The sequence below is a fragment of the Corvus cornix genome, chromosome 13, assembly GCF_000738735.6.
Source record: "Corvus cornix cornix isolate S_Up_H32 chromosome 13, ASM73873v5, whole genome shotgun sequence".
NCBI lineage: Eukaryota > Metazoa > Chordata > Aves > Passeriformes > Corvidae > Corvus > Corvus cornix.
Genome location: NC_046343.1, coordinates 5,051,369 through 5,077,550, shown reverse-complemented (window position 1 = coordinate 5,077,550; position 26,182 = coordinate 5,051,369). Strand labels below are relative to the sequence as shown.

Genomic DNA, 26,182 nt, shown 5'->3' with positions numbered 1-26,182 from the left:
CAGGACCATCAAGTCCAACCTTCACCTGAACACCACCTTGTCAACTAAATCATTACATGGGGAACCCCCTCAAAATCCATTGTATGAAATCCCTGTGTTAAATACTCTAAATGGAAAGGCATCATTCCTTCACTAAAGAAATATGGATGCATGACCTACTTCTAGGAGGACAGCAGGGACACTCATCCTGCATGTCCATGTTGGGCGCGTGCATTTCTAACTGTATTTACCAGATGAGCGAGTAGGAGAGAGATGCTTAATCATGCCATGCCCCTTTAATTAATCCTTAATCATTGATTCACATCTACTGCATGTCCCTCAAGTGTTATTTTTTTCCACAACATTTACCTTAGCGTATATTTCAACATGTGCTGTTCGTTTTATGACTTCAGAGAGGATGTGGTTATGGTCTGGCAGAAAGGAAGCTTTGCTGTAGATGGGAAGATAAATCTCAAAGCACCTACACCGCCTCTTGAACACTTTTTTTTTTTTTAATTAACTGTCTTCTCTTCTTTCTCGTGTTTCTTTCTTTGACGGGGCACACAGCGTAGACTTCCCATGTCCTGGGAGACAAACATTCTTGGCTCAGCCATGAATAACTGTGTGCTCCTGGAGGAACTGCTGATCAAGAAATCCCAGCAGAAGAGAAGAACTTCACCCTCCAACTTTAAAGTACGCTTCTTTGTCTTGACCAAATCCAAGCTGGCTTACTACGAACATCGCCACGGGGTACGTCAGTCCTTTTCTCTCTCAGAGTAATGGAAGGAAGGATGAAATTTCTTAAAGGGAGGGAAGGATGCTAATGGTTGGAGGGGTAATCTATGTTAAATTTTGTTAACTTTTCTGGTCCTTTCAACAGCACCATGCACTGAAAATAGGTCAAATGGGTCATTTAGAGCTTCTGATCAGTGGGCATTTGGTGTGAATGGAGGAATAAGACTACTTTGCCAATTTATAGGAAGGATCTAGTTTTGTTATAGGAATTTGGCACGGGCTGTTATAACCAGTGTGTGTAAGAGCTGTGATCCTGTGCGTGGCGCTTCACAGTGGGTGACCTGGAGAGGCTTATTGTGAAGGTCACAAGTGTACCCTGATTCTATCTGTGAAAAAGTAATCCCCAGATCTTCACTCTCATTCTTTTCTTCAGGGCATCAGGCTGATGGCTGGTACGAGATCCGTCTTCCATTTTAAAATAAATTCAGCTGCCACATGTAACGTGTAGTCTTTGGAGCTAGCTTCAGATGGGCTGTGATGATGAGAACCAGGCTCAGGGCAGGCTTTGTTTCCCTAAGTTTGCATTTTGCTGATTTGCTAAATATGAAGAAAATTAGAAGTCAATCTGTGCACCCCATTGTGTTTATTGCTCTAGTGAAGTGAGAATTACTTCCTTCTATTTAGCTGGATGTTTGCTGAGCCTCGTTACGGTCGTAAATAATCTTGCTTGTTTTCCAACAGTCACTGAATGTACTGTTAATCCATTATGTTTAGGCACTGTTCCTGTAGGCAGAGCAGAACTGGGACTGTGCTGCCTTGGATCCTGCACTCGCAACTTCAGACCATCTGATCTTGCTCAGTTGCAGAAAATTAAGTAGAAACAGAACCCAACAAGAAAAGTATGATGTGCCATCGTATTTTATCACAACCTATTTGGGGTTATAAACCAGCTTTGAAGGTTACCAGTAATTTTTAGCTGTGTGTTAGTCCTCTCAAATATGCCCAATGAAATGTTTTTCTTGCTTTTGTTTTATAGTCCATGTTTTTCTCACCTCCATTTTAAACAGGGCACTGTTCATTGCTGGATACTGTGACTGTATATGGTTTGAGACTCTCTTTGTCTGTTCTCCAAACTATTTTTCAAATGCCATTGTATGAAGATTTTAAATTCCATTTTAACTGTTCCACTCAATTATTCAGGGTTGAATTCTGAAAAGCATCTAAATGATTTTGCTGTAGGTGTTTAGAGAAATCTTCACAACTAGATTTTCTTGGTGCTTTCTGAGTTGGTGGACTTGAGATTAACTCAACATACACTCTGCCTAGATACTTTTGCAGTAGGTGTTTTGTCAGCATTTTTAGTGACTGAAATAGTTTGGAAAATTTGACTCAGTGCCTTTCAGTGGGGTATAGACTTCACACACTGTGTTTTTGGAAAATTTCCCACCTAGTCTTCCAAAAGGCCATTTAGGTGAGATGAGGGTTTGGTGTATTATCCACTTAATCGTATATATTATATATTTTAAACATGCACATATTATATATGTGTGGACGTGTAGGTAAACACATGTGCAACTTTAGAACCTTGTGCACATTTGAGGGGGTGTGGGTACATTTGTGATCACAGGGCTGATTCTTCATGAAATGCTGATTTTTTCTCATGCAAACTGTCAAAATCAGATTGTTACATGAAAAGAATTTCACACAAAGTAGAGAGAAAAGAATTTGTCCTGTGAAATACTCCCAGAGCCAATCAATCATTAGCCTCTTCGGTAATCAAAATTAGAGCATCCTGGTGAGATCTCTGCATGGTCAGGTCATTGCTGTTCTGGAGAGGAAAGAGTAGGGCAGCCCGTGCAAGAACCATCTTGTTTTGTTCTCAGAATGGAGGGAAGCCACAGCACCTGAGTTCACAGCCTGTGGAGGGAGGATTCCAACCATCCCTGCCCAGCACATGGGCTGTGCCATTCCCAGGAGAGCACCAGGACCAGGGACCATGTGCAGGTGTTGAAATCGATGATCTGTGGTGCTCGTTCTCTGGTGCAGTCCCTGGCACAGGCTTGGCTCTGCTCCACAAGGACTCTCTCAGGTCATTTCTGGAGCTGGCAGGGGTCAGCACAGGCTGTCACCATTGCAGTTTGCATGTGGCCCTGCTCTGGAGGTTTAGGGACATCGCTGTTCTCTGCCAGCTGGCTGCAGGGATGGGGAGCATCCACAGGTGCTATATGGACTGACAGATGGACAGGCCCAGAAAATGTCTGGGCTTTTAAAGCATGTATTTTTTAAGGAAAATCTCTGGGGATGTTTTCTCTAAGAGTTTTCAATGAGTTTCTTCAAGGACCCCTTACAAACCTGTCTGGTGGATTCCTGTACTCAAGAGTTTCGTGATGTACAGTACTCACCTCTCCAGTCCTTGGTCAGTCAGTAACAACAGCCCAGGCATAAAGTCAGGTAAAACAACTACTGAACTGCTTGAAAGTTTGAGAATCCCACTGATTTCAGTTGGATGACTTAAAGTAAAGTACACACTTAAGTGTTAAGCCTCTGTATTTTTAAATCATGGGTATAAAAAGACATTTAAGAATTTATTGTATCAGTCCAAAACAAGGAAATAAGCAGACCAAGAGGGTACAGGGATAATTCTGCAAATGATACCCAAAGCTGTCCAGACAATTGACATCTTAAAGGCAGATTTTTTGCAATAACTGTAATGGCATTTTCATTGTAATTTTCATCTTTCTGCCACAGCTGACAGAGAGCACTGTTCTCCTCAGGGGCCAAGCACACAGTCGCCCTTAATGTTAATGAAAGACATTTACATGTCTCATTAGGAGAATGAGCCCCCAATAACTGTCAACAATAAGAAGCTGTGTTTTCTGGAATTCATTATGCAGTGCACAATGCAGGGCTGTCTTAACATAAAGCAAAGCCCTGATAACAGGCACAGCTGATATTCAGCCCCCGTCTCGGCTAAAAGACATCAGAAGTGCCTTTATTATAACATGCAAATCAATTCCACAGGCAAAAATTATTTGTTTCAGGGTCTGACTTTGTAGCTATGGTACATGTGAGTAAACAAGCTCATGGGAGTAATAATTTTAACTATTTCAATGAGTTTGATCCTCTCCACAATAATGGATAACACGGACACTGTGATACTCTCAGGGTACACCTGCTGCACTGCAAAAGCAGCAGAGAAGTGAATCCTTTTGGGGAGGTGTCTGGGACAGAGTTTCAAATGTCCTTACTTAGACTCAGAAAAAGTATTTAAACTGCTGAGTTATCTGTATCCCCTTCACCCAACAGCTTATGGTTCTTGGTAAATCCCTCAGGCACATAAATATTTTGAAATTTTATATCTTCATGCACTTGTGGGCTATTATTAGTCCAGCTTATACAGGCAGCAATGAAATGCTCAACCAGAAAAGGCCAAGTTCTCTTTTCATTTACATCAGCACAATTCTTCCTACACTGGTCAGATGCCCAGGAGGTCACATAGAATGAGCCAGCCTTGTCCTGGGCTCTTTCATTCAGATCTTTGATACTCACATATAAAGATGGCAAAGATGGCACTTAGCATGCCTTGAAATCTGCTTTCAGTCTCTTGCTACATGAGAACAAATGGATAAACTTGGCTGAAAAGACTTTTATCAGCATCCCAGAAATGCTCCAGCTGCTCTGTAGCATTATCTACACGTTGGGTTGCTTGCAGCAGTCCAGCTACCCACGGGAACAAAAGCAGTGCTTTGCTCCTCAGGCCAGTCCTTTTCACCTTGATTATTCTTACACAGAATCCGACTTGTCCATCCTGCCATGGAAAGACTTGGTTTTCTCCCCAAGATTCCAATGCAAACAGACTAAAACTTTTCTTCTGAAGATCTCCATTCTGGTATTCTTGTTAAGTTAGGGTGGCCATTCATACCATTTCTCATTGCTTTGTGTCTTCTGAATACCTTAGCAGTCATGAAGCTGCAGTCCTCACCTAAAGGGAATTTAGTTATGGTTTTAAAGATTACCTTCCAAAGAAATACATCTGACTAGATATGCCATTCTTCATAACTTGTCATGTATTTATTAACTAGTACTGTTTGCTTGCCAGAATATGCAATACCATTTGTTTTCTGGTGCATATCTCCAACTAATTTATTAATAATACACGTATCACCCACAAAGAAGTCAGGCTTGGCATCTGCCTGCATCACCCATTTCAATGAATTTTTATGTAATAAAATCAATGCAACCCTAAATAAGATGGAGGAAAAGTACAAACCTGTGCCTTAATGTCTAGTAAATCTCTGAAAACTTAACATGAATTTTTAATAATCCAAATTGTATCACTGGAGTTGAGGGAGGATGAAGTTGATATTGCTTGTCACAATGAGCCTCCTTTCTATTGTGAAATCGCAGAATCATGGTAATGCTGGTTGGAGAGCACTTCTTAAATTCCTTTAGTCAGACTTCTTGCCAGGATAAGATCAACACTCAGAGCAGGACTGCCACCAACACCAGAACAAGTTGGCTGTAACATTGACTGGCCACTGCTTCCAAGCCAAGGACAGAGATTCCACATCTTCCGGCAGCCTATTCCGATGATCTTATCCAATGTTTGTGTGGATATTTGCAAAGTTCCCATCTACTGCCATTCTCATTCACGACTCCTGCAGCAGCATCCTGATTCAGGGTGGTGATATTGTCTAGACAGGATTGCCTTGAGTAAAATGCAGGTTCTCTGTGTCTGGTGTCTGTGGCCTTTCTAACTACACAAGCGTGTGGTAAAGTGGGGTAATAAAAATAGCTCCTTTTTCCTGGAATAAATAATGTTATCTTCCAGAATATGATTATAATGATTTTCTACTTGCCCAGTTCTGCTCCTACTAGGTCCTTTTTTATCTATTTATTAGCCTTCAGTTTTTGAAGAAAATTTTTTAAAATTCCTTCTGAGCAATGTTTCCACAGCAGATGTCCGATACTTCCATTTTGTTTAAATTACAAAGCTCAAATCTTGCTTCTGTTAGAGAACATGGAGGAGGGTGTAGCAAAATCTTCAACCCATGTTTTCTTTTATATCTTTAAGAGGGAAGGAATGCCTCCTAATTTGAATATACAACTATAAATATGAGGTTTTCTAATAGTTACCTTTTATTAGACTTCTCTATTGTGGCCATCTTTTGCTCCCAGTGCCTTTGACTTTGCTTTATATTGTAATCAACATTGTAACTTATTTTATTGTAATGCCTGCCTGTTGCTTTATACTCTTTCATCCTTTCTGGCTGAATTTTAATTTTGGCCTTAAAGATTAAATTTTTTTTTTCTTTAAAAAGTGTTGTCATATAGTTGATTTAATTTAGCTTCTTTTCTTTCACTGAATCCTTCATTCACTGCAATCCACTGCTCCCAGTCTTTGCTGGAGTCAAGAATAGCTTTGAAGAAACTAATATGGTATTCAGGAGCTGTTCCATGTGCTTTTATGTAACATAAAAGACTTATTTCCATCATATTAAAAAGCTCATTTGAAAGCCAAGAATCTTCCTTTTTTTCCCCCCTTCTGTTTCTTGATGATGGCATTGATTTTCTTGTCCAACCACTTGTGCTGATACTAGGGCTGTGCACTCTGATAACCATCTCTCACAAGACCTGTGCCAAAGTGAACTTTGGAATTGGATTTGGTGGAAAAACAAGGCTGGATTGGGTCTGTAGGACTGTGTAAGGATAGTAAATAGTTGAATGGAGGCATCTTAAGCACCAGTTGCAGATGGTTTTGTTATTTAACACAATTCTGTACACTCTGCATCCAGGGTGTGCCCACCCCTAAAACACCTTCATGTTCTTTAGATGTGAAAACAGCAGTAAAAAAAAAAAATAGTTATTCTTTTAGTTCAAGTTGAAGGACAAAATAGTCACGATGGACAGGTAAGACAAGCAGACACATTTAGGGATTTGAATATCAAATATAACAAAATACATTGGAGGTATTAAAACACAACAGCCAGAATTCTACAGAAAATCCCATTATTAGCAATGGGATTCTCCAATTTTCCTTTAGAACAGTTAGCATGACAGAAAATGCAAAATCCCTTACAACTTTCTTTTAAAAATCAATTTGCTCAATTTAGTTTTCAGATTTCATTTAAAAATTGGTTACAGTTTTATTTCCCATAAACCCTGAAACTATCAGTGTTCCTAATGAGAAAATGCCCTAAATACCGATCGAAGATAGCATCCAGGCAAAGTTGCTATGAATCCAGCATCCAACAGTCCTTGATGTCCTTCCACATTCCACAGATAAGGAATATGATAAGAGATAGAAAGTAATTGTGTCCACACAGTGTTCAAGGAGGTTCAAGCTCAAGTTCAAGCTCAAGTCTTTTGGTTGGTGGAAAAATACTTTAGCAGGAGATCTACCATTAAAAATAATTCCGTCTTGTTCCAGTGATATCTCATAAGCTTCTCGTTACTATTTCTACATCAAGAAATTCCTTTCCAAATTCTTTCAGAAGCTCAGCAAGGTCTGAAGAGAAGTCCTTGAGAGGTCAGGAGCACGTCACTCGTTTAAAAGGCTGAAGGTCACCAAGCCAGTTGAGCTCTCTGCCATGGGGAGTTCCACCTTTCACAACCCTCAAAATCGGCTGCTGCCTCTGTCCAGGCTGAACACCAAGCCCAGCTAGAGCAGAGGGACAGGGAACAGGTGACACAGGGTCAAAGCAAAGATCCTTCATCTACTAAATCACCAATTAAGAATTGCTCTTTTTATTCAAGGCAATCAGTGAAAACAGGGAATGAAGTTTGGCTCAGATTCTTACCAAAAAAAAAAACCCCTGATGGTGCAGAGAAGGTCATTAAATGCTTTCATTGATGGAAATGTTCTTGTGGTCGAGCCTGCTGAGGACTGGAATCTCCTACCTTGCTCCACCCCAGCTATAAATCAGCTTTCCCCTACCCTCCTACGAAGGAGGCATTGCCAGCACTGCACAGGAAGGGAGGCACAGGGGGTGAGGTGCAGGGAGGCAGAAGGTGAACACAAACACCTCTGGGCAAGGAAAGCCAAGCTGCAGCGTGGACAGCCCTCGGTAGGGACTGCTGCTGAGGAGATTGGGGCCACATGAATCTTAATGGCTTGGTTTTCCCCTCACCAGAACAAAAGAAAAGATAAAAGTTGTAATGCAACTTGAACCAAGGCAGCTTCATGAGGCACAGGGTGCTGCCTTCCTGCCAGAAAATGCTGCCTTTGGTCTCCTCCTCTGCTCCTTGAGATAGGCCCCCCCTGCCTCTCCTCTCCCCAGCATTTGGCCCCTCTCCCTTCCCCCTGCTCCCAGCACTGGTGGCTACACCTTTGATTAACACAGTGGGGCTCAGCAAAACCTGTAAACACCCACCAAGCCCAAACAGTGCAGAGCTTTTCAGCCCCAGATCTCACGAGATCTCAGACCTTTGTGAAGCCTGAGGGTGCAGAGCCATGGTCTGGAAGTGTGATTCAGTGACCTGTGTCATTGGCAGGGGCCACTGATGGCTCCCTGCCCTCTCACCATGAGCTCCACATCCCTTCCCCTGCCCCAGACCTGAGCTGGAGGAAAGTAATTCATTTTTTGGGTGAGCAGCAGTGCTGGTGGTTGGTTTTAGCACACGGTAGAGTCCAGGCAGGTCATTCCTTGAGCAGGCACAGGGAGATGCCTCCTTGTGTTGCAGGGTAGGGCTGTGTCCCTTGTCCCATGGTCAGTTGTCCCAGCATCTAAAACAATCAGGGACCACCAGAGTCATCTGGTTTATGCAGGAGAGACAAACCAAAGGATTAGTCAATGAAAGAGCTGCTGGAGCTGTGAGGCAAGAGGAGGTGGAGTCCCAAAGATGAAGACATCAATGCATTTGGCTTGTGATGCACCTGGCTCCTTTCAGAGTGGTTCCCAGAACAGATATATTGCAAATAATGGACCAAAAGAAAGCAAGCAGGATGGGCTGATCTGCAGCACATATGCTTCTCCTCATGGGACAGCAGCCTGCCCTGGTTCTTTCCTCACATGGCACACAGTAAGACCACTGATGCTTTTACTGACCAAGCAGCTAAAACATCTACCCAGTTATATTCTGGGCAGACTGAAAACAACAAATAGAGATCTGTCAGCATGTTTTGTCTCACCCTTTTAGGAACAAGTCTCTGAGGTTTTTTAGAGTCCATTTTTAAGAGGCTTTTCCTCTCCCCTCCCTTCCAAATGGCCCTGTTGCTTTTGTTGGATTAAAGTGCAGTCAAACATCACAAAACCAGGGATATGTTTAGTTTCCAGCCCAGTTTCTGGGTAATTTCTGGTTTGTGAGTGGTAATTCCAGTTGTTTGTCCTGCTAGAGGACTGTAATTGCTTTCTATCAGCAGGGTCCCATCTGCTGAGGATCTGCTGGGCAATGCTCTGGCTGTGAGACACACCCCGATGTTGTGCTGCAACATGAGATTATGAGGAGCTTCCGTTGCTGAATTGTGTGATTAAAAGGAACACAGTGGGTCATGAGAGCTGCAGGACAACTGCACAAAGCTCCTTGAGAAGGCTGGACCCTGTCTTTCAGCAGACTCCAGAAAACCAGTCTGCAGGGAAAGAGCAGAGCCTGTGCCTGGCACAGCATCGCTTGCTGAAGCCTCAGGGGAAGAATGCATGTGGGTAAACCCCGGGACTTCAAAGGAATGAGATGAAGGAGGGTTCAGCGCTAGCAAAATTGAAGGTTTTTATAGGATATAAATGGCTTTGTGTCTCATCAAAAGGGTAGAAGTCCCAGGGGTAGAACAAATGATAGAGGAGGTTTTGCAGAAGAGACAGAGGAAGCCAAGTCTGAAAGAAAGAAGTGAATAGATAAGAATGAAAGGAAATAGATGGTGAAAATGGGGTGCAGTAAGGCCTTCTAAGGCTTGCCAGCACTCTTGAGAGTTAATTGGTATTTAAATTTAGGGGTGCTTTAAAGCCTTGGGTTTATTGATTTAGAAGAATCCCACACCCCATAGAACTACACAGGCAGATGTTGTCTACTTGAGACAGTCCTGGCAGTAAATCCAGAGACACTGGTTAAACTGCAAGCAAATACAAATACAAACCCCAAACGCACCAGCAAAGGCCAGCAAGAGCAGTGTGAGACCACACTGTAATAATTTCCCTCTTTTGCCTCAACTCCAATTATACAAAGGCAAAATACCCAGCCAGTCATGCAAGAATGAGGCTTGAGGAGTCTTGGGGCCTCTCTTTTTTGAGGCTGTCTGACAGTGCTCTGTGGCAAACCTCCCCCCATCTGCAGAGGTGTCAGCTGCTGCCCTGGTTTATGCTGAGTTTAACTCTGCAAGGTGGCAGAGGAGCAGCAGGGGGGTTGGCACAGCGGTGGGGACGGCTGCTGCCAGCGGGGCAGAGCTGCAGGGTGGTGGTGACAGAGGGAACAAGGGGCAAGAGGGAGCTGGAGGGTGTAAGACACAAAGAGTTGGGGTCCAAGGGAGGGTCAGAAGGTGGCCAAGGTCTTGCTGTGTCTCTGAGTGATAACCTGTGGCAGGTACAACACAGCAACTGAAGTTCAGGCTCTCTCCTACTGACAGTGTTTGGAAAACAGAAGCTTTGCAGTGTTTTGGTGTTGTTAAATCTCACTGATTTCCGTCATGCTGTTCCAAAGCTGAGCTGGGGGACAGCTAGTGTTTAATCCCTACTGAAAATGAATCAAAACAGGAAACCAGCTCGCTCTGAAGAGCAAACTCGTCTGTAGTGGATCCTGCAGAAGCACCAGAGGCTGAGCCTCAGCTCCAGTTTCACCAGCTGCCCTCACCTCTCTCTTGCAAAAGCTGAGTGCCACTGGCCATGGAGCCATAGGATGAGGATCCCACAGGGATTAGGGTACACCAAGGAAGCTGGGATACTTGAATGTCTGTTCTTTTTACTCTTTCCCCACTGCCCATACTGCTATTTGTGTACCTGGTATACCGTGAACAGAAGTGCAGCAGAGGATGCCAGAGAAACAGCTTTGTTGGCAAGTTCTTGAGGATAATATTTATTTCAAAATTCCCTGTTGTTTTTTCCTAGCTGAAAAGCCAGACAAAACAAAAACAGAGAAATGTTGTAGTTTTTTTGGAAAACAGATGCAGTAAAAATGTCCATTTTGGATGAAATGACTAGTTTTGAAATTCTTGGTGCCCAAACTTTTTAAAATAAAATATTTATTGGTTTATATCTTTTCAATATGAAACAGGGGTGTTAGTAAACTGAACATTTAATGAAAGCAGTTCTTTTTGGTTAAAAAGGGATTTCATTTTGCTGGAATAAAAAAAAGTAAAAGCTGAACTTCAACCAAAGGTTTTGACTGGTTCTCTAAGAATCCATGTGCTGATTTGAAACATATGTATGCGTATGTGAATCCATATAGAGGTGCTATATATAAGAATTATTCTTTATACTTTTAAATGTCTTACATAATCAGTTAATTTGCTTCTGCTCCATTAAAACTAAATCTCCCACAGACACGACAGTCTGGTCTAATTATTCACTTAATCCACAATCATTAGCATCAACCAAGTGCTTTTCTCTGTCTTTTAGAAAAAAAGGACTTTGAAGGGTTCTGTGGAACTTTCCAGGATTAAATGTGTGGAAATTGTGAAAAGTGACATCATCATTCCCTGTCAGTACAAATACCCTTTCCAGGTGAGTCTGTCTGTTGACCATACTAAGAGAGGTATCACTTCATTTTGTATTTCAGTAACATTTCCTTCACTGTGCAGTTGTTAATGAACCCAACACTGGGTTCTTTATCAAAGCTACTACTCCAATTTAAATAAGCAAAAGTCAGTGAGGTTAAGAGATGCTTCTGAACAGTCCCTGCTACTCCACTTCCCCACATCATCATTTGGCACATAACTTGCTGGTAAGAGGGCTGCTGCCTCTTTACCTCTGGTGCCTCCCTTGTGAGCAGTGTATCTGGGACTGCTTCTCATGGCTGGCTCCTTTCTTTGTCCCCCTCTCCAGATTGTCCATGACAGCTACATCCTCTACGTGTTTGCCCCCAACCGCGAGAGCCGGCAGAGATGGGTCCTCACGCTGAAGGAAGGTAAAAAACCCCTGTGCCCACCTAATTGTGGGAGGTGCTTATGTCTGACCAGTTTTCTCACAAACAATGCAGAGAAAATGTGCAAGAGGAGTCAGTGTCTCCCTTCTCAGCAGGCAAAGTGGTAGTGGGTTATAAAATCGAATTGCTTGTAAATCTGGTGGGTGTGTTTTCAGCAGAAATTTGGACGTGGAATGGTTTATTTGGGTGCCTTAATGTCTGCCAGTGTCTGCAGGGAGGTTTCAGAGGATGGATCAGGCTCTGCTTGGTGGTGCCAAGCAATGGGACAAGAGGCAATGGGCAGAAATGATGCCCAGGAAGTTCCACCTGAACATGAGGAAGAACTTCCCTGTGCAGTGACTGAGCATGGATTGCCCAGAGAGGGTGTGAGGTCTTCCTCCCTGGGGACATTCCAGAACCATCTGGACACAGTCCTGAGCCATGTGCTCTGGGACTACCCTGCTTGAGCAGGGAGGCTGGAATAGGTGACCCACTGTGGTCCCTGCCAGCCTGACCCATTCTGGGATCTTGCTATGATTTGTGTCTTTCTAGAATAAACTCTTAATAAGTTACTGTAATTTGAGGTTTCTTATTCAGGAATAGACAAGGATTTTCCTATGGCTAATTTTTTTAAATAACCTTTTCTACACAAAAGAATTTTCAGCTCTTATGAATAGACTTTTTTGGTTAGGTGACAACCTTTTTAGAGAACCATGAATATTAGGGAACATTTTTGCGGGTAGCTTTCATTTCCTGTTCACCTCCAGCATTGTGCTGTGGTTCACTCGGACGGAGCTGCAGTAACCAACACTGGGGGCAGAGACAAGCAGAGTGCTTGACGTGAGGAAGGTGTCAATTAGTTACATAAAAACTGCACCAGGCTTCTGTCATAGCTTTTTTCTGTTTTACAGCACTGCTGCTCTATTGTTCCCTCTGAAAACATTGTGCCTGATGGAGATATTGTGAAGTTCATGCACTGACTCTTGCAATCAGTTATTCCCCTACTCCAAGCTTCTACTTTATTACCTCTTCTCATTCAACAGTTGGAGACTGTCCCCTCCCTTGGACAATTTGAATAGTCTTGAATAGTCCTGCAGAATTGTTTTTGTTCTTTCAGGGAAATTTTTATTACAGATAGAGAGCCTGAGCTTCAAAAAGAAGAACTGCAATCACTCACACAGACATTCAAGACTGGTATTTAAATGTGCAAAAAATGTTTGGTGCTGGTGAATGCCAGCTTGTACAGCTTCTTCTGGACACCAAGGCAAACCAGCAAGTGTCCTGGGAATAATCAATATATGGCCTGCTGGGTTTTATTTATGTGACCCTCCTTCTCTAGTTTTGGTGTTTCGTCATTTTAAAGAGAGTAGGATTCTGTTCTACCACAGCAGAGGGGCTGTCACCAGCAGGAAGTCTATTACTCCACATCACTGGTGGCATTCAATCCTTTTGGGAGAAAGGAAAACATTAATGGAGGAGGTTGATAATGTTCACCAAAGCTTCATTTGAAAATAACAAGAAGCTTCTTTAAAGAGCAGACTATTTCCATTTAGTTCTAGATGACTTTTAGAACTAATGTGGATGCAAATAAATTAATTTTCCCCCTTCTTTTTCTTCCCCTAATGTTTTCCAGAAACAAGATACAACAACAGTTTGGCTTTGAAGTGTCATCCAGATTTTTGGTTAGATGGCAAGTGGAGATGCTGTGCTCAGACAGAGAAGATGGCAGCTGGCTGTGTGGTGTATGACCCCACCAAAAATGGTAAGGGACTTGTTAAGACCATCCTGACCTCGAAAATATTTATTCCTAGCAAAAGTAAAGGATTTAATCTCTCTTGTACAGAACATGAAAAATTATGATGCTACATTTCCATAAAGAGACATGTTCCTGGCTTCTTGAGGTGTTCTGGCTTATCTTTTACTGTATGTGGCATTCTCTTTTCTTGAATTCACATTTTCCTCTGTGTGATGCTTGGTGCTGGTTTTGGGATGAGATGGAGAACTAAGAACTTGATCAACTGTGGTCAGTCAATAAGCCACAACTTTCTTGAGATAAATGTGTTCAACTGTGTTTGTCCAATTTTGACCAAACCATATTTCCTCTATGGTTTCAATGGCCAAGCATAATCTTTACTTTGTCTCCTGAAAATGGACACAAGTGGTCAATCATTCTTCACCAAAGAAACATCTACCTTGTGGTTTTCACCCTGATTCCTCAAGTAATCTGTACCCCAATTTCCAAGCCCTGCTGAGATTCACTGTGTAGTTGGCACTTCTTGGTCTCAAAGTCCAAAGCTCCCTGTTCAGAGAGTTTGTATCACCTCTATCAATTCATTACATTGGTGGCTTCTCCCTTGGTTTTGCCCTCACCTAATTCAAATTGTCTTTCTTGATTTCTTTTCAGCCTCAAAGAAGCCTCTTCCTCCCACTCCTGAAGATAACTGGGTGAGTGCAGTGAGGCTGTCCTTAGTGTCCTGCCCTGAGTGATTAACTACCAGTGGGGAGTATGTTCACCACAGTGCAGTGACCTAGAATTTCACCTGTGATAACATTCCCTGCGTGTTTTCTGTGCAGTTGAAATTTTTTATATGAAATTCATTGTTTGAAAGTGCCAAAGATGCTCATGCTGCCACCACACCCCAGTGGATGCTCTGGCGTGCTTTGGGGCCTTTGAGCCCAGGGGACACCAGTGCTGCCAGGAAAATACCACTTTAGAGAGCATGCCATTGCTTTTTATGAATATGAATATGAATATGATAAGCCTTTTGCCTAATTTGTGCAGAAATTGTTGCTAGACCCAAAGGAAGCCGTGGTCATGGCCATATATGACTATGAAGCCCAGAACCCGCAGGAGCTGACGTTACAATACAATGAGGAATATTATGTGATTGACAGCTCTGAGGAACATTGGTGGCTGATTCAAGATAAGAATGGGTAAGTCCCCTTTCAACAGCCTATGTACAAACCCCTTCTAATTCCAGTTTGTTCTTCCATTAACATACATGCTGGCCTCTTGTTTAACTTTCGTGAAGCATCCTCTGATTCACAAGGAAAAAGTGATGGAAGGTTATTTAGGGTAACTTTCTTCCCTTTGCCATTGCTTCAGGCAGCTGGGAAAAAGGATCTGAAAGTTAATTTTACAACAATAAACAGTCCTTAGTTCAGAGTGATATTTGCAGTGATACATAGGGGGGAAAATTGTGAAACTCTGCAATTTTAGAGGCGCAATCAGTTGTTTTCTTCTCCAGTAACCCTACTCAATACATAACCACCAGCACTTTTATCATGCAATGAGCAGGCAAAGCTTTCAAGGCTGACTCCTACAGATGCAGAGAAAATCCTGTCTGTCAGCACACTCACACTTGTCTTGCCTCTCAACAGGCATGAGGGCTATGTGCCCAGCAGCTACCTGGTGGAAAAATCACCCGAGAATCTGCAAATGTATGAGTAAGTTGTGCCTGTGTTTTTCTTGTACCTCTGAGTGCCCTGGATTTGAGGCTACAAGTCTCAAATGCCCCCACCCTACCTCACATTCCACCCTGGGGATGCTCCATTCAGAAGCTTTTCAGCAGAAACTTTCCTGGCCTAGAAATGCTGACTCGGAGTCTTTTGATGTTTTCAGGTGGTACAATAAGAACATCAGCAGAAGCAAAGCAGAAACACTGCTCAGGGATGAGGTAAACCAGTGTTATGCATGGGGTGGATGGGAAACAATAATTAATTAATGACAAATGAAGCCTGCGAGGGCTGCTTTGTGTAAAAGAGATGAACCCTGGGTCCCTGCTGTGTTTGTGTCCTTAGTGTGTGATGTGAGATAAAGGACCACCAGCACACCCCCCTTATCGCCACTGTTAGCTGAGCATGGATGGAGCTGTGCCATCCACACACACCCAGTGACTGGGGCTGCTGGAAAACACTGCTTCAGACCACTGTGCCAGCTGGAAACTGTGATTTTAGCTCATCTTTTCTGTCTCTGCAGGAGGCCTGTGCATGCCAGTAGTTCTCTGAAAATCTAACCAATCTTGTGCTGAAGTACTTTGGGTGAAAGCCAAAAGTATGGCTGTGGGTTTTGTATTTTTAATTTTGTGTGTGTGTGTGTGCATGTAAGCACACATCTTTAATTTTGCAGTTGAGCCAGAGTTTTCCAGTGAAGACTGTACTGAAAATACAAAGAATAAGCTTCTTGTTCAAATTTTCCACACAAACACAACCCTAATTTTTAAATCAGCTCTTACATTAACAGGTGGCCCTGTTAATAAACACAAATAAAGTGTTCCTTCTTGCAACAGTAGCATTTTATGGAAATAAGAGCATTTTTGTATGGTTTTAAAAATTCTTGTATAAACTACTACAGGACATGTCCCCACATGGTTTAGTGGTCTTATTTTTTCTTTCGGTCCTACCAGTACAACTCTTCTGTGGTAACTACCCCCATGTGGCTGCAGAGACTTCTGGTTCAAAGCCTTGCAAACCTCACAGCTCCCCCCAGAAATCTGGCCAGGTTTGTGAGTGATCTTTGGCCAGCCTTGGTCAGAAGTGAGAACAGACGGGCAAGAATCGAGCTTAATATAACTTGGGCAGGATGCTGCCTCCAAAACTTGCCCACCTCCAGTCCTAAAGCCCTCACTGTGCATAATCAAATGCTTCTACAGCAGCAGAGAGAGCTTTTTTAGAGCTTCCCTGTGCCAGATATTGTGTGGTGCAGATGCAGCAGATGTTGTGCAGACACTGAAGAGCCAAACCTGGGAAGCTCACAGCTCAGCAGGCTGATCCCACCTGGGCAGAGCTGCACACTGAGAGCCAGCAGCTCATACCCAGGGGATGCAGGAGCAGCTCAGCCTCTGTGTTCACCTGGAGCTGATCAAACCTCTAGGGAAAGAGGCCCAGGCAGGGTGCACTTGGTGGATTAGCTCTGCATGGAGTGTTGTGGGTGGGTAGGAGACATAAAATGGAGGAAACCTACAGTGTAAAGCAAAGGAGGAGGGGATGAAAAAAGTCAGGCACTTGGGATGCCGGATGAAAAGCTTCTTTTTCTGCAAACAGAAGAAAAAATGTGGGGTTTATTACCAATATATAGGTCAGTACAGCACATTCCAGCCAAACTGTGATGTTAATTCTCCTTTGCCATCTGATCCATCTGGGCCAGTGGGATCATGCCCTGTGAGGCATTTTAGCATTCAGACGAGTAGAAGACAATTACAGTGAAAAGTTAAAAAAGAAAGGTTTTGTGAGTGCCAGAGTGCAGGAGGACTGCTTTCTTACCCATTTATGTTTAGATACTGGATGCCTGGTGTGCCTATGAAAGGGCAGGATCATGTCCAGGGTTTTCCAATTTGTGGTACATGGGTAAATTATTGTTCCTACACTCCCATATGGATTCTCTGGTGTTGGATAAGCTGTGATTTGTTCTGTGGCTGCTCACTCCATGGGGAGCACTCAGAGGGGTTTGCCTTTCCATTTGGCCACACGTTTCATTGAACATGTGTTCTGTCAGATAGGGCTGAGGGCAGTCAATGGATTCAGAATTTCCAGAGGAGAGACTTGGAGGGACAGAGAGGCACACCCACACGTACTCAGCACAGGAGCCTAAGTCTCATTTCCTCTGAGAGCTCCGAGAGGAAGCTGAGCTGAAAGCACAAACCACCCAAGAGAGACCCGCAGGCCCTGGCCAGCCACCAGAGCTGTGCATGGAACACACCAAGCTCTGTCAGTGGGGTGATGGCTCTTTTTTTTCCTATATTTTTAGCACATCCTCATGACAGGGCTGAAATAAGCACAGCTTTGCCCCCAGCCTGCTTCTTTTTTTTTTTTTCCATTATGTCTCTAACCAGTTTTCTCTCCTTTGCTCCTGTTCCAGGGTAGGGAAGGGGCCTTCATGGTGAGAGATTCGAGGCAGCCTGGCATGTACACAGTCTCTGTTTTCACCAAAGCATTAAGGTACAGCTGAGCTCAGCAGCTTTTCACATCAATTACATCAATGAAATGGCTTCTATGAGTGTGTAATCTCTGTATAGTTGTTTTGGCATTAAAACGAGAGAGCAGAAGGCTCATGAAAATGATAGAGGGAAAACACTTCCAAAAAAGGCAGAAGAGTCAGCTGCCAGTCCCAAAGTGTATTAAAGGCTCCACTTCTCCCTGCATCTAAATATGTGCCTATAAATAGTCCCTTGGACATCACTGGGGTTGTCATTCTGATGGCACTGTCCCCTGAAGTGTCAGTAGGATCAACAAGGGCTGTGTGCTGGACTCATCAGAGGTGGGTAGAGCAAGGCAAGTGAAAGGGTTTCAGTGATGGGGCAGAAAGTCGTGTTTCACAAAGAAGAGGCAGACAAACTTAGTACTCAACCTTCTCTTATCAGGAAACCTCAGCCTTTCTCTCGAGATGAGACCATCTGCGAGTGAGAGGGAGGACATGCAAGTACACAGACTTCATTAGCAACTGCAGCTCACTCCTTGCTCCTCCCCCGTTCATTCTGGGGGAAGGTTCTCCCCTTTGCTCACTTGTTTCTGTTTATACCCCAGATCCCTGTCTTTTTGCTGCAAGCTATTTTCTCTCAAAGAAAACCTCCTCTTTTTCAGCACGGACAACAATCCTGTTATAAAGCATTATCACATCAATGAGACAACCGACTTTCCCAAGCGATACTACTTGGCAGAAAAGCACGTGTTTGACTCCATCCCTGACCTCATCAACTACCACCAGCACAACGCAGCAGGTCAGTGAAGCTGATGCTGAACAGAGAAGTTGCTGGTTTGCCAGGTGACTGTTTTGAATTGAGGAGGGCTCCCAAGCCCTCTGTCCTTACAATGAAGTGTTAAATGGCATCACCTTTTCTCCCACTTATTCTGAAATGACCATTTCAGTCCAGCTTCCAGCATTACATCCTCACTCTGGTTGTCCTTCTAAGGCTGACCACAGATGTCATAGTGACATATTATAGAGAGCCCTGGGGGGATATCACCACTGCCAGGTCCTTCTTGAGGTGATCTATCCCTGGGCCTTGATTTGACACAAAGTCAAGGACATGGCCAGGATCCATAGCCAGACATGGTGACTCCCATCCCCACAGTCCAGGAGTACAAAGGGAAACACTGAGCTTCAAAAATACCCTATGAATACAAAGTACCATTTGGAAATTCAACAGAGTTAATAGAGACTCAAAGCTCTGGATGTGAAAACGGGAAATAAACTGAAAGTGCTCAGAATTGGACTTCCTTCTCACCAGCAGGAAACCAGAGCCTGCACAGAGGTTCAGCTGCCCTCAAGTGGAGCTGAGAACTCAGTGCAATAAATCTGCTTCCAGAGTCCAAGCTGCCCTCTGGGGTGGTGGCAGCCCCGCTCCCCATGGCTGTGGCAGTAATGGGAACCCTCCTGTCCCCGTGTCCCCAGGTCTCGTGACGCGGCTGCGATACGCGGTCTCTTCTTGGAGGAGAAAGGCCCCGATCACCGCAGGGCTCAGCTATGGTAAGGTTCTCTCTACATGGGAATCCCACTCCTGGCTGGTTAGCTGGGTGATCCCGCACATCCCCATGGATACTGATGAATATTCACGTGATTACAGCCACAATAAATAGCTTCGTTCAGGTCACTGCACTGTTCACCAGATTGCCATCTTTGTCATGGCTGTTGATAAATGAATGAACTGATTGTGCAGTGCTTTGAGGGAGGTGATGAGAGCCCCAGGGGCTCAGTGAAGTCAACATTAAATACTAAAATGAATGTTGAACAAAGGGGATGGAAATGGGAGTGTAGAATAATTTGGTGAAAGCCGAGTCCCTCCTGAAAGATGCCTTCATTTGAATATCGTCGTCAATAAAAATTTGCCGGTATCATCTTTACTGTAATTCTTGGAGACTTCAAAGAAACTCCAACTCCATTTTGTGCTGGGTACTGCACATATGCATGGTAGAAACAATCCTCCCTGAAGAACTGGATAGGCAGGACAAAGTGGGGAGAAAGGGGATGTTGTTGTTCCTACCCTTGAACATGACCTGCAGCAGGGTCTAGTCAAATGAGCTACCAAATGTCAGACAGGCAATTTGAAGGAGAGCCAGAAAGTCTCACTTGGAATCCTGCCTCAGTGTTTAATCCACAAAAGCTTTTTGTTTGGCATTCTACTGCTTGATCCCTACTCTTTCTCCCTTGCAATCAACAGGAAAACTGGTCATTAATGCCTCTGAGCTCACCCGTGTGCAGGAGATTGGCAGTGGTCAGTTTGGGGTGGTCTACCTGGGCTACTTGCTGGACAAGACCAAAGTAGCCATAAAGACCATCCGTGAAGGAGCAATGTCAGAGGAGGATTTCATCGAGGAAGCCAAAGTCTTGATGTAAGTGGTAGATTCACCAAGGCAATCACACCCTTTTTGTGGGATTCATAACACTGGACCAAAGTCAGGAATATGAATAGGGAATTCAAACTTGGACTATCTGCTATGTATCTAAGCAGTAAATGGAGAGACTGGTGAACTCTGGTGGCTACAAAGGAAGGCAATTCAAAGTGTGGGTAAATTACTGTGCTTCCAAGTCTACCAATGTCTGGAGTGGTCTTCCAGATCTCTGCTGTTCAGGAATGCAAGGATAATTGATGGTGCCTTTTGGAGAGTAAAGTGGTTTTTCTCAGAAAAAATAATGTAAAACTTAAGGGTAATTTTATTGAAAAGCCTTACCTGTAAAATGTTTTGCTTTGCACAACTGAATATGTATTTTGTTTTATTGACTTTGTTTGCATTTTTTTTGCATTTGCCTCCTGTCAAGACAGACAGAAATTGATTTTATTTTTGTTTGATTGGTTTGATTTTTTGGTGGCCATGACCATTAAAATGGGATGACACTTAGTCCTTGGTCTACACATCTGCAAAGGTGGCCTTTGCAATGAGCAGGATGCAGCACTGTGGCATAAGTAGCTATATCTAACACACTTGCTGTGAAGATAGCAGGCACTGAGCCTATTTCTTTCCCACCTTCCCTCCCTATCCCACAGGAAGCTGTCTCACCCCAAGCTAGTCCAGCTTTATGGTGTGTGCTTTGAGGATGCTCCCATCTGCCTGGTGTTCGAGTTCATGGAGAACGGCTGCTTGTCCGACTACCTCAGGAGCCAGCGGGGCAGCTTCTCCAAGGAAACCCTGCTGGGGATGTGCCTGGATGTGTGTGAAGGAATGGCTTATCTGGAACAAAACTCTGTCATCCACAGAGACCTGGTATGTTGGTCCCACGTGGGCTTTTTCTCTGCTCCAGATGGGCTTTTTCTCTGCTTTCTTCCTTCCTTAATTTCAGCTTCCAGACTCCTCCTGCCTGTCAGTTTATAGGGGATCCTGTATCTGCCCTTATTGCAAAAACAGCACAAATACTTTCGAGAAAAAAAAAAAGCCCTGGAGCACTGATCAATCTATTCCCCTTAATTGTGTTTGGGAGAGAAGAAACAAGCCTAGAAATTTTGTCTTTTTTCCTGAGTGTATTCTTTTGCTCCTCAAGAGCCACAGTACTGACCACTCTTCATGTCTAAAATCAGTGAAGATGACAAAAAGACCTGTTCTAGCATAAGTCACGTATAAACATGCTTTGATGATAAAATACTTTTAATTGAGTGGTTTTCAGGAATGCTCCATCAGTCACTGCTGCAGTTTCACTAGGCATGCAATGACTGTGAGTAGCTGTGGATATTTTAGGGTCTTGCTCTGCCCTTTCTGGGCAACAAGGGCCTGCAAGTCAGACTGACAGTTGAACAGCTTTTCTGGCAATAGGATCATGCTGCAAAATGTCCAGAAAGCATGAGAAGCTCAGGATTCTGTCCTCTTTGTAAGGCACAATGTCACTTTGATGCTCCTTTTATAAGCATTATCTGCCCTGCAAGGATAAAAGCCCCTGAGAGGTTGTGAGAGTGTTTTAGCTCTGACCTGCTGCCTTTCCACCTTGTTTTCTTGCAGGCTGCCAGGAACTGCCTGGTGGGGGAATCCCACGTGGTCAAAGTGTCCGACTTCGGCATGTCGAGGTAAAGCCGCCGAGGCTGCGCACGGTCCCTGCAGGGTTCTCACAGGATGGGGGTGACTCAGCATTCCCCCTTCTTTTCCTCTCCCAGGATTGTCCTGGATGATCAGTACACCAGCTCTACGGGTACCAAGTTTCCAGTCAAGTGGTCTGCCCCAGAGGTTTTCTCCTACAGCAACTATAGCACCAAATCTGACGTTTGGTCATTCGGTAAGAAACTCTTGTCAAAATGGAGAAGACCCAACAAACCCCAGCTCAGAAAAACAGGGGCTCAGTCCTCAAGTAAACTCTCCTTAACACTGCATCCTCCAGACTCCAAGGGTGTCTTGCCTGAATAATGGCTTAGAAAAGCAAGCCAAAATCATTTAAGTGAAAGAAATTAAAGAAAAGCTAGAGGAGAGGAGAGGAGAGGAGAGGAGAGGAGAGGAGAGGAGAGGAGAGGAGAGGAGAGGAGAGGAGAGGAGAGGAGAGGAGAGGAGAGGAGAGGAGAGGAGAGGAGAGGAGAGGAGAGGAGAGGAGAGGAGAGGAGAGGAGAGGAGAGGAGAGGAGAAGGGGAGGGGAGGGGAGGAGAAGGGGAGGGGAGGAGAAGGGGAGGGGAGGAGAGGAGAAGGGGAGGGGAGGAGAGGAGAAGGGGAGAGAGGGAGAGAGGGAGGGAGAGAGGGAAGACATTTAGGCATTCCATCTCTCTGCATGTCAGTCCCGGGGCACTGATGCCTCACTCAAACCCTCTGCCCTTCCAAATTTGCTCTGCTGACTCCATTTGCTTTATGCTGATCTGAAAATGTTATTTCACTGCTCGCACTTCTCACCTCGTTTCCTGCTCCCCAATGCATTGTTCTTTGGTCTCCCTTCTGGACCCTCACAGATAAGAGCACCGCTGTGTGTTTTTCCCCCCAAGCCATAACAAAGGCTGTGGATCTGGCACACTCATGGGCCTGGCCCCTCTCCAGCCCACACAGTGAATGGGGCAGTGTGCTGTGCACAGCTCACAGTCAATGGGGTGCCACTCAGCCCTGGGGCCAGCAGTAAATAATGCAGGATTATAGCCTTTGCTACTCTGTGCCTGTGAATTCTGTGTTTCCCTTGCCCTTTGCTGGCTTCTGCTGTGGCTGAAGCTGTGCACTCCTGAGGTGGGCTACGAGCAGCACAGCAGGAGCTGGGTGCTCAAGCCCTTCACAAACTCACCAGGGAGATGCTTCAGAGAGCACCATGCATTCAGAGAGCACCAGAGAGCCTGGCTGACATCCTTGAATTGTACAGCTGTGTTAGGGCCTGGTTTTTCAGATATCTACTGAGAATCCAAGTGAAAATGCTTTTCCAAGTAACTGGCACCAATACTGAGCTGCAGAAAAGAGAAGGTGGAAGGTGGCCCTGGGCCTGCTGAGGATTTTATTTGCCTCTTTGTGATTTTTTTCCCCATCCATTTGCTTTAGGAGTGCTGATGTGGGAGGTCTTCAGTGAAGGTAAAATCCCCTATGAGAATCGCACCAATGCAGAAGTGGTGGAAGAAATCAACGCAGGATTTCGGCTCTACAAACCCAAGCTGGCCTCCAAGGCGATTTATGAGGTGATGAGCCACTGCTGGAGGATGGTGAGTATTGTAGTGGAGAGCCCTATTTCCCAAAGACAAGAACTCCCTTCCCCTTGGCTTTAAGGAGGAGAGAGATGTGTACGCTCCACATGCTAACACAAGATAAAATCCTGGAGGTGAAGCACTGTAGCTTTCATCTGCACTAGCAAGCAAACTCTGGGCTTTCTGCCTTTTATTTGACTTCACTGAGAAGCCCATGTGGTGCACTTAATTCAAGTTAATTCAGCAGTTTCCTTCCTAAGAAAGCTGTGGATCTGTGGGGCTGAGTTCTAACGGTGGTAACAATGACAGCCAAGCCATTACAAGGTACTTAGTGTCCACCAAGCCAAATTCACTGGTAATAGAAAAGAAACATTGCACAGAAGGAAGCTGGTTCTTCCACTGGCGTTTTCTCTATGGTGATAGATCGTATTTGTGTTAATTCTCAGTTTCTTCCCAAGGTTTTCCTTGCTAACCTTGCCATTCCTCTCCAGCTGACATTAATGTTCTTCCTCTCTCTTCTCTCCCTTGCTCAGGCAAAAGACGAGCGGCCATCCTTTTCTCTTCTGCTGTTTCAGCTGAGTGAAATCTCTGAGTTTGATGTGTAATTGTGACACTGTGTGCTCAGCACAGCTGAGAGAGTCCTGAGAAGAGCAAAGGCTGGATTTTCCCCACACAAAGCATTAACAGGAATCCTCTCACCATAAACACTTGCCATATGCCTGGGGAGAAGGAGAGGACAGAGGCTGGTACTTCCAGACAGACAAGATATCCCCAGGTCTTCCAGAGCCTAGACAGACACAAGCTTTGGTTTGGCCAAGAGTGTGGTTTGCATCTTGAAACCAGAAATGACTATTGAGCATGGAGTCCTGAACCACACAGTCCAGCAAGGGTGTTTCTCCTGAAAAGACAGCCTCAAAATTAAGAGATCCAACATTTCTGGGAACCCCCAAATGAAGGCCTTCCCTGAAGGGGAAAAAATAAAAAGCTGTCTTTAACTGAGGAGGAATGTTTAGACATTTCCCTGGCTCTCTAATTCAGAGTGGGCTGGACCTGAAAGCTCTGAACAGGAATAAGCCTGGGAGACACCGAAGCAGGCTGGATCCAGCGACTGCATTTCTGATGCTGGTATTTCAAGGTGCTTTTGTTTTCCCTTTGCATGATTTTCCCTGCAGCTGTGGCATAATAGGAACAGGATTTGGATGCCTGGTAAATGGAAGAGGTGTCTGTGTGTGCTGGGAGTCTGTAAGGGAGGAAGAGAAAAAGCAATGTGCTGAAGAGTCTTGAAATTCTCTCAAATTGCATTGTACAGTGAGTGGGAAAATGGGACTCTGATGCAAATGAAGACATTCTTGGAGGGGGGAAGTCAAAGCTGAATGTTTATATTGATTTTTTTCTTCAGTCTTTCTACATCAGAAGATTAATGTGTGACCTCCACCCAATTTCTTTGAACAAAGTATGGAGGACTGAGCAGTGCAGAGTGTTATGTGTTCCCAGTTCAGGACAAGACAGAGTCCCAGGATCTGATTACCTGTGAAAGGTACAGGAATCCGCTCCTGGTGTGTTTGGAAGGAAGGGGCCAGAGGGCTCAGGAGGGAGCCATGAGGAGAAAACATGCAGAGTATGTGCTCAGTGCACCAGTGATCATGAGAAGAATTTTCTCATACTTTAAAAAGTAACTGAATCATCACAAGTAAAGACTTTTCCATCTCTTCTGTGAACAAAGGGACTGACCAAAAAAAAAAGTCCAGTGTGAATGGAGTGCCTGGGTTCTTCCTCCTCAAGGAGTTCCACATCATGTGGTGACAGCAGAAGGTATAAACAAAATCCATCTCCTGGTATTTCAATTGAAATCTGTAGTTTCACTGCAAGACAGAGACATTGTTTTGACATAACTGACTTCAAACCCAAATGTGTGGGTGTTGGTGTCCTGCAGAATTTGTAAATAAGATCAGGAACTTTTGCTAAGCATTAACAATCACTAGGGAAGTCAGGAGGGCTCACAGATTATATGTGCAGATATGCAATGTGTATTTTTGATGCTTCTCTGTTTGGGCAGGTGAGAACACGAGGAAACCTTACACGACAGCACCTTACAAAAACTCTGAAGTGCAAACTTTCAGCAGCAACCTCCTGTCATTACAGAAGTCAGGTTCAAATATGTTTGCCAACAAAAATGGAACAAGGAAATAATGTAATCCCATGATCTCACATATCCTGTGTCAAACTATTTCTTCATAGATGGAGGCTTAATTTTTGGTATTTTTCAGACTCCTTGTTCTGGGGTAGCTTTTAGGAGCTAGAATATCTTTTCAGGCATATGGATATGGGCAAGGTATCAGTTCCTGCCTCATACATCTTCCCACACTGTGACAGGGGTGCTGCAGGCTCACAAAGTTCAACTTCTGGCTCATTGGCCCCACCATCCTTGAAGGAACCAGGGGTCTGCTGAGCAGGAGGACATTGCTATTAAGGAGCAGCAATATTGCTCTGCTAGGTGACATTTCTGGGTTATATTTATATTTGGATAAGCGTAATATTTATTAGCTAGAGTGGGTTGCACAAAACATTATTGTAATGGTTTCTTTTCAGTTTTATTTTGCAGTCTTTCTATGCACACAATACAGACTTTTACAAACAATAAAATTGCTGAGTTCCAACTGTGACTTTCATTATATGTGAGCAAAACTGCAAAAACCATCCTCATGCACTTATACAGCTTGCTCTTCCTCCAAATCTCCTCCACCAAGATGCAAGCAGGCATCTTCTGGCTTTCTGAAATATCTCTGTTCCCCAGAACTTTGGTTGTGTTCTGGGCTTACATTATGTGCTGGGTTTATGGGGGTAGGAAGCATTCAGAATCT

At 44.2% G+C, this 26,182-nt stretch overlaps 1 protein-coding gene across 1 annotated transcript; it reads left to right on the top strand.

The window, feature by feature from the left end:
- Nucleotides 1–494: 494 nt before the first annotated feature.
- Nucleotides 495–25,978, top strand: ITK (IL2 inducible T cell kinase). The gene is made up of 17 exons (XM_010399708.4): nucleotides 495–729; nucleotides 11,259–11,363; nucleotides 11,685–11,766; nucleotides 13,397–13,525; nucleotides 14,168–14,208; nucleotides 14,546–14,697; nucleotides 15,145–15,210; nucleotides 15,386–15,440; nucleotides 17,621–17,700; nucleotides 18,343–18,479; nucleotides 19,154–19,228; nucleotides 19,920–20,091; nucleotides 20,745–20,961; nucleotides 21,688–21,752; nucleotides 21,840–21,958; nucleotides 23,182–23,339; nucleotides 23,855–25,978. Exons 1-17 carry the CDS (start codon nucleotides 559–561, stop codon nucleotides 23,924–23,926), a joined length of 1,896 nt encoding a protein of 631 aa, XP_010398010.1. The 5' UTR covers nucleotides 495–558; the 3' UTR covers nucleotides 23,927–25,978.
- Nucleotides 25,979–26,182: the final 204 nt, after the last annotated feature.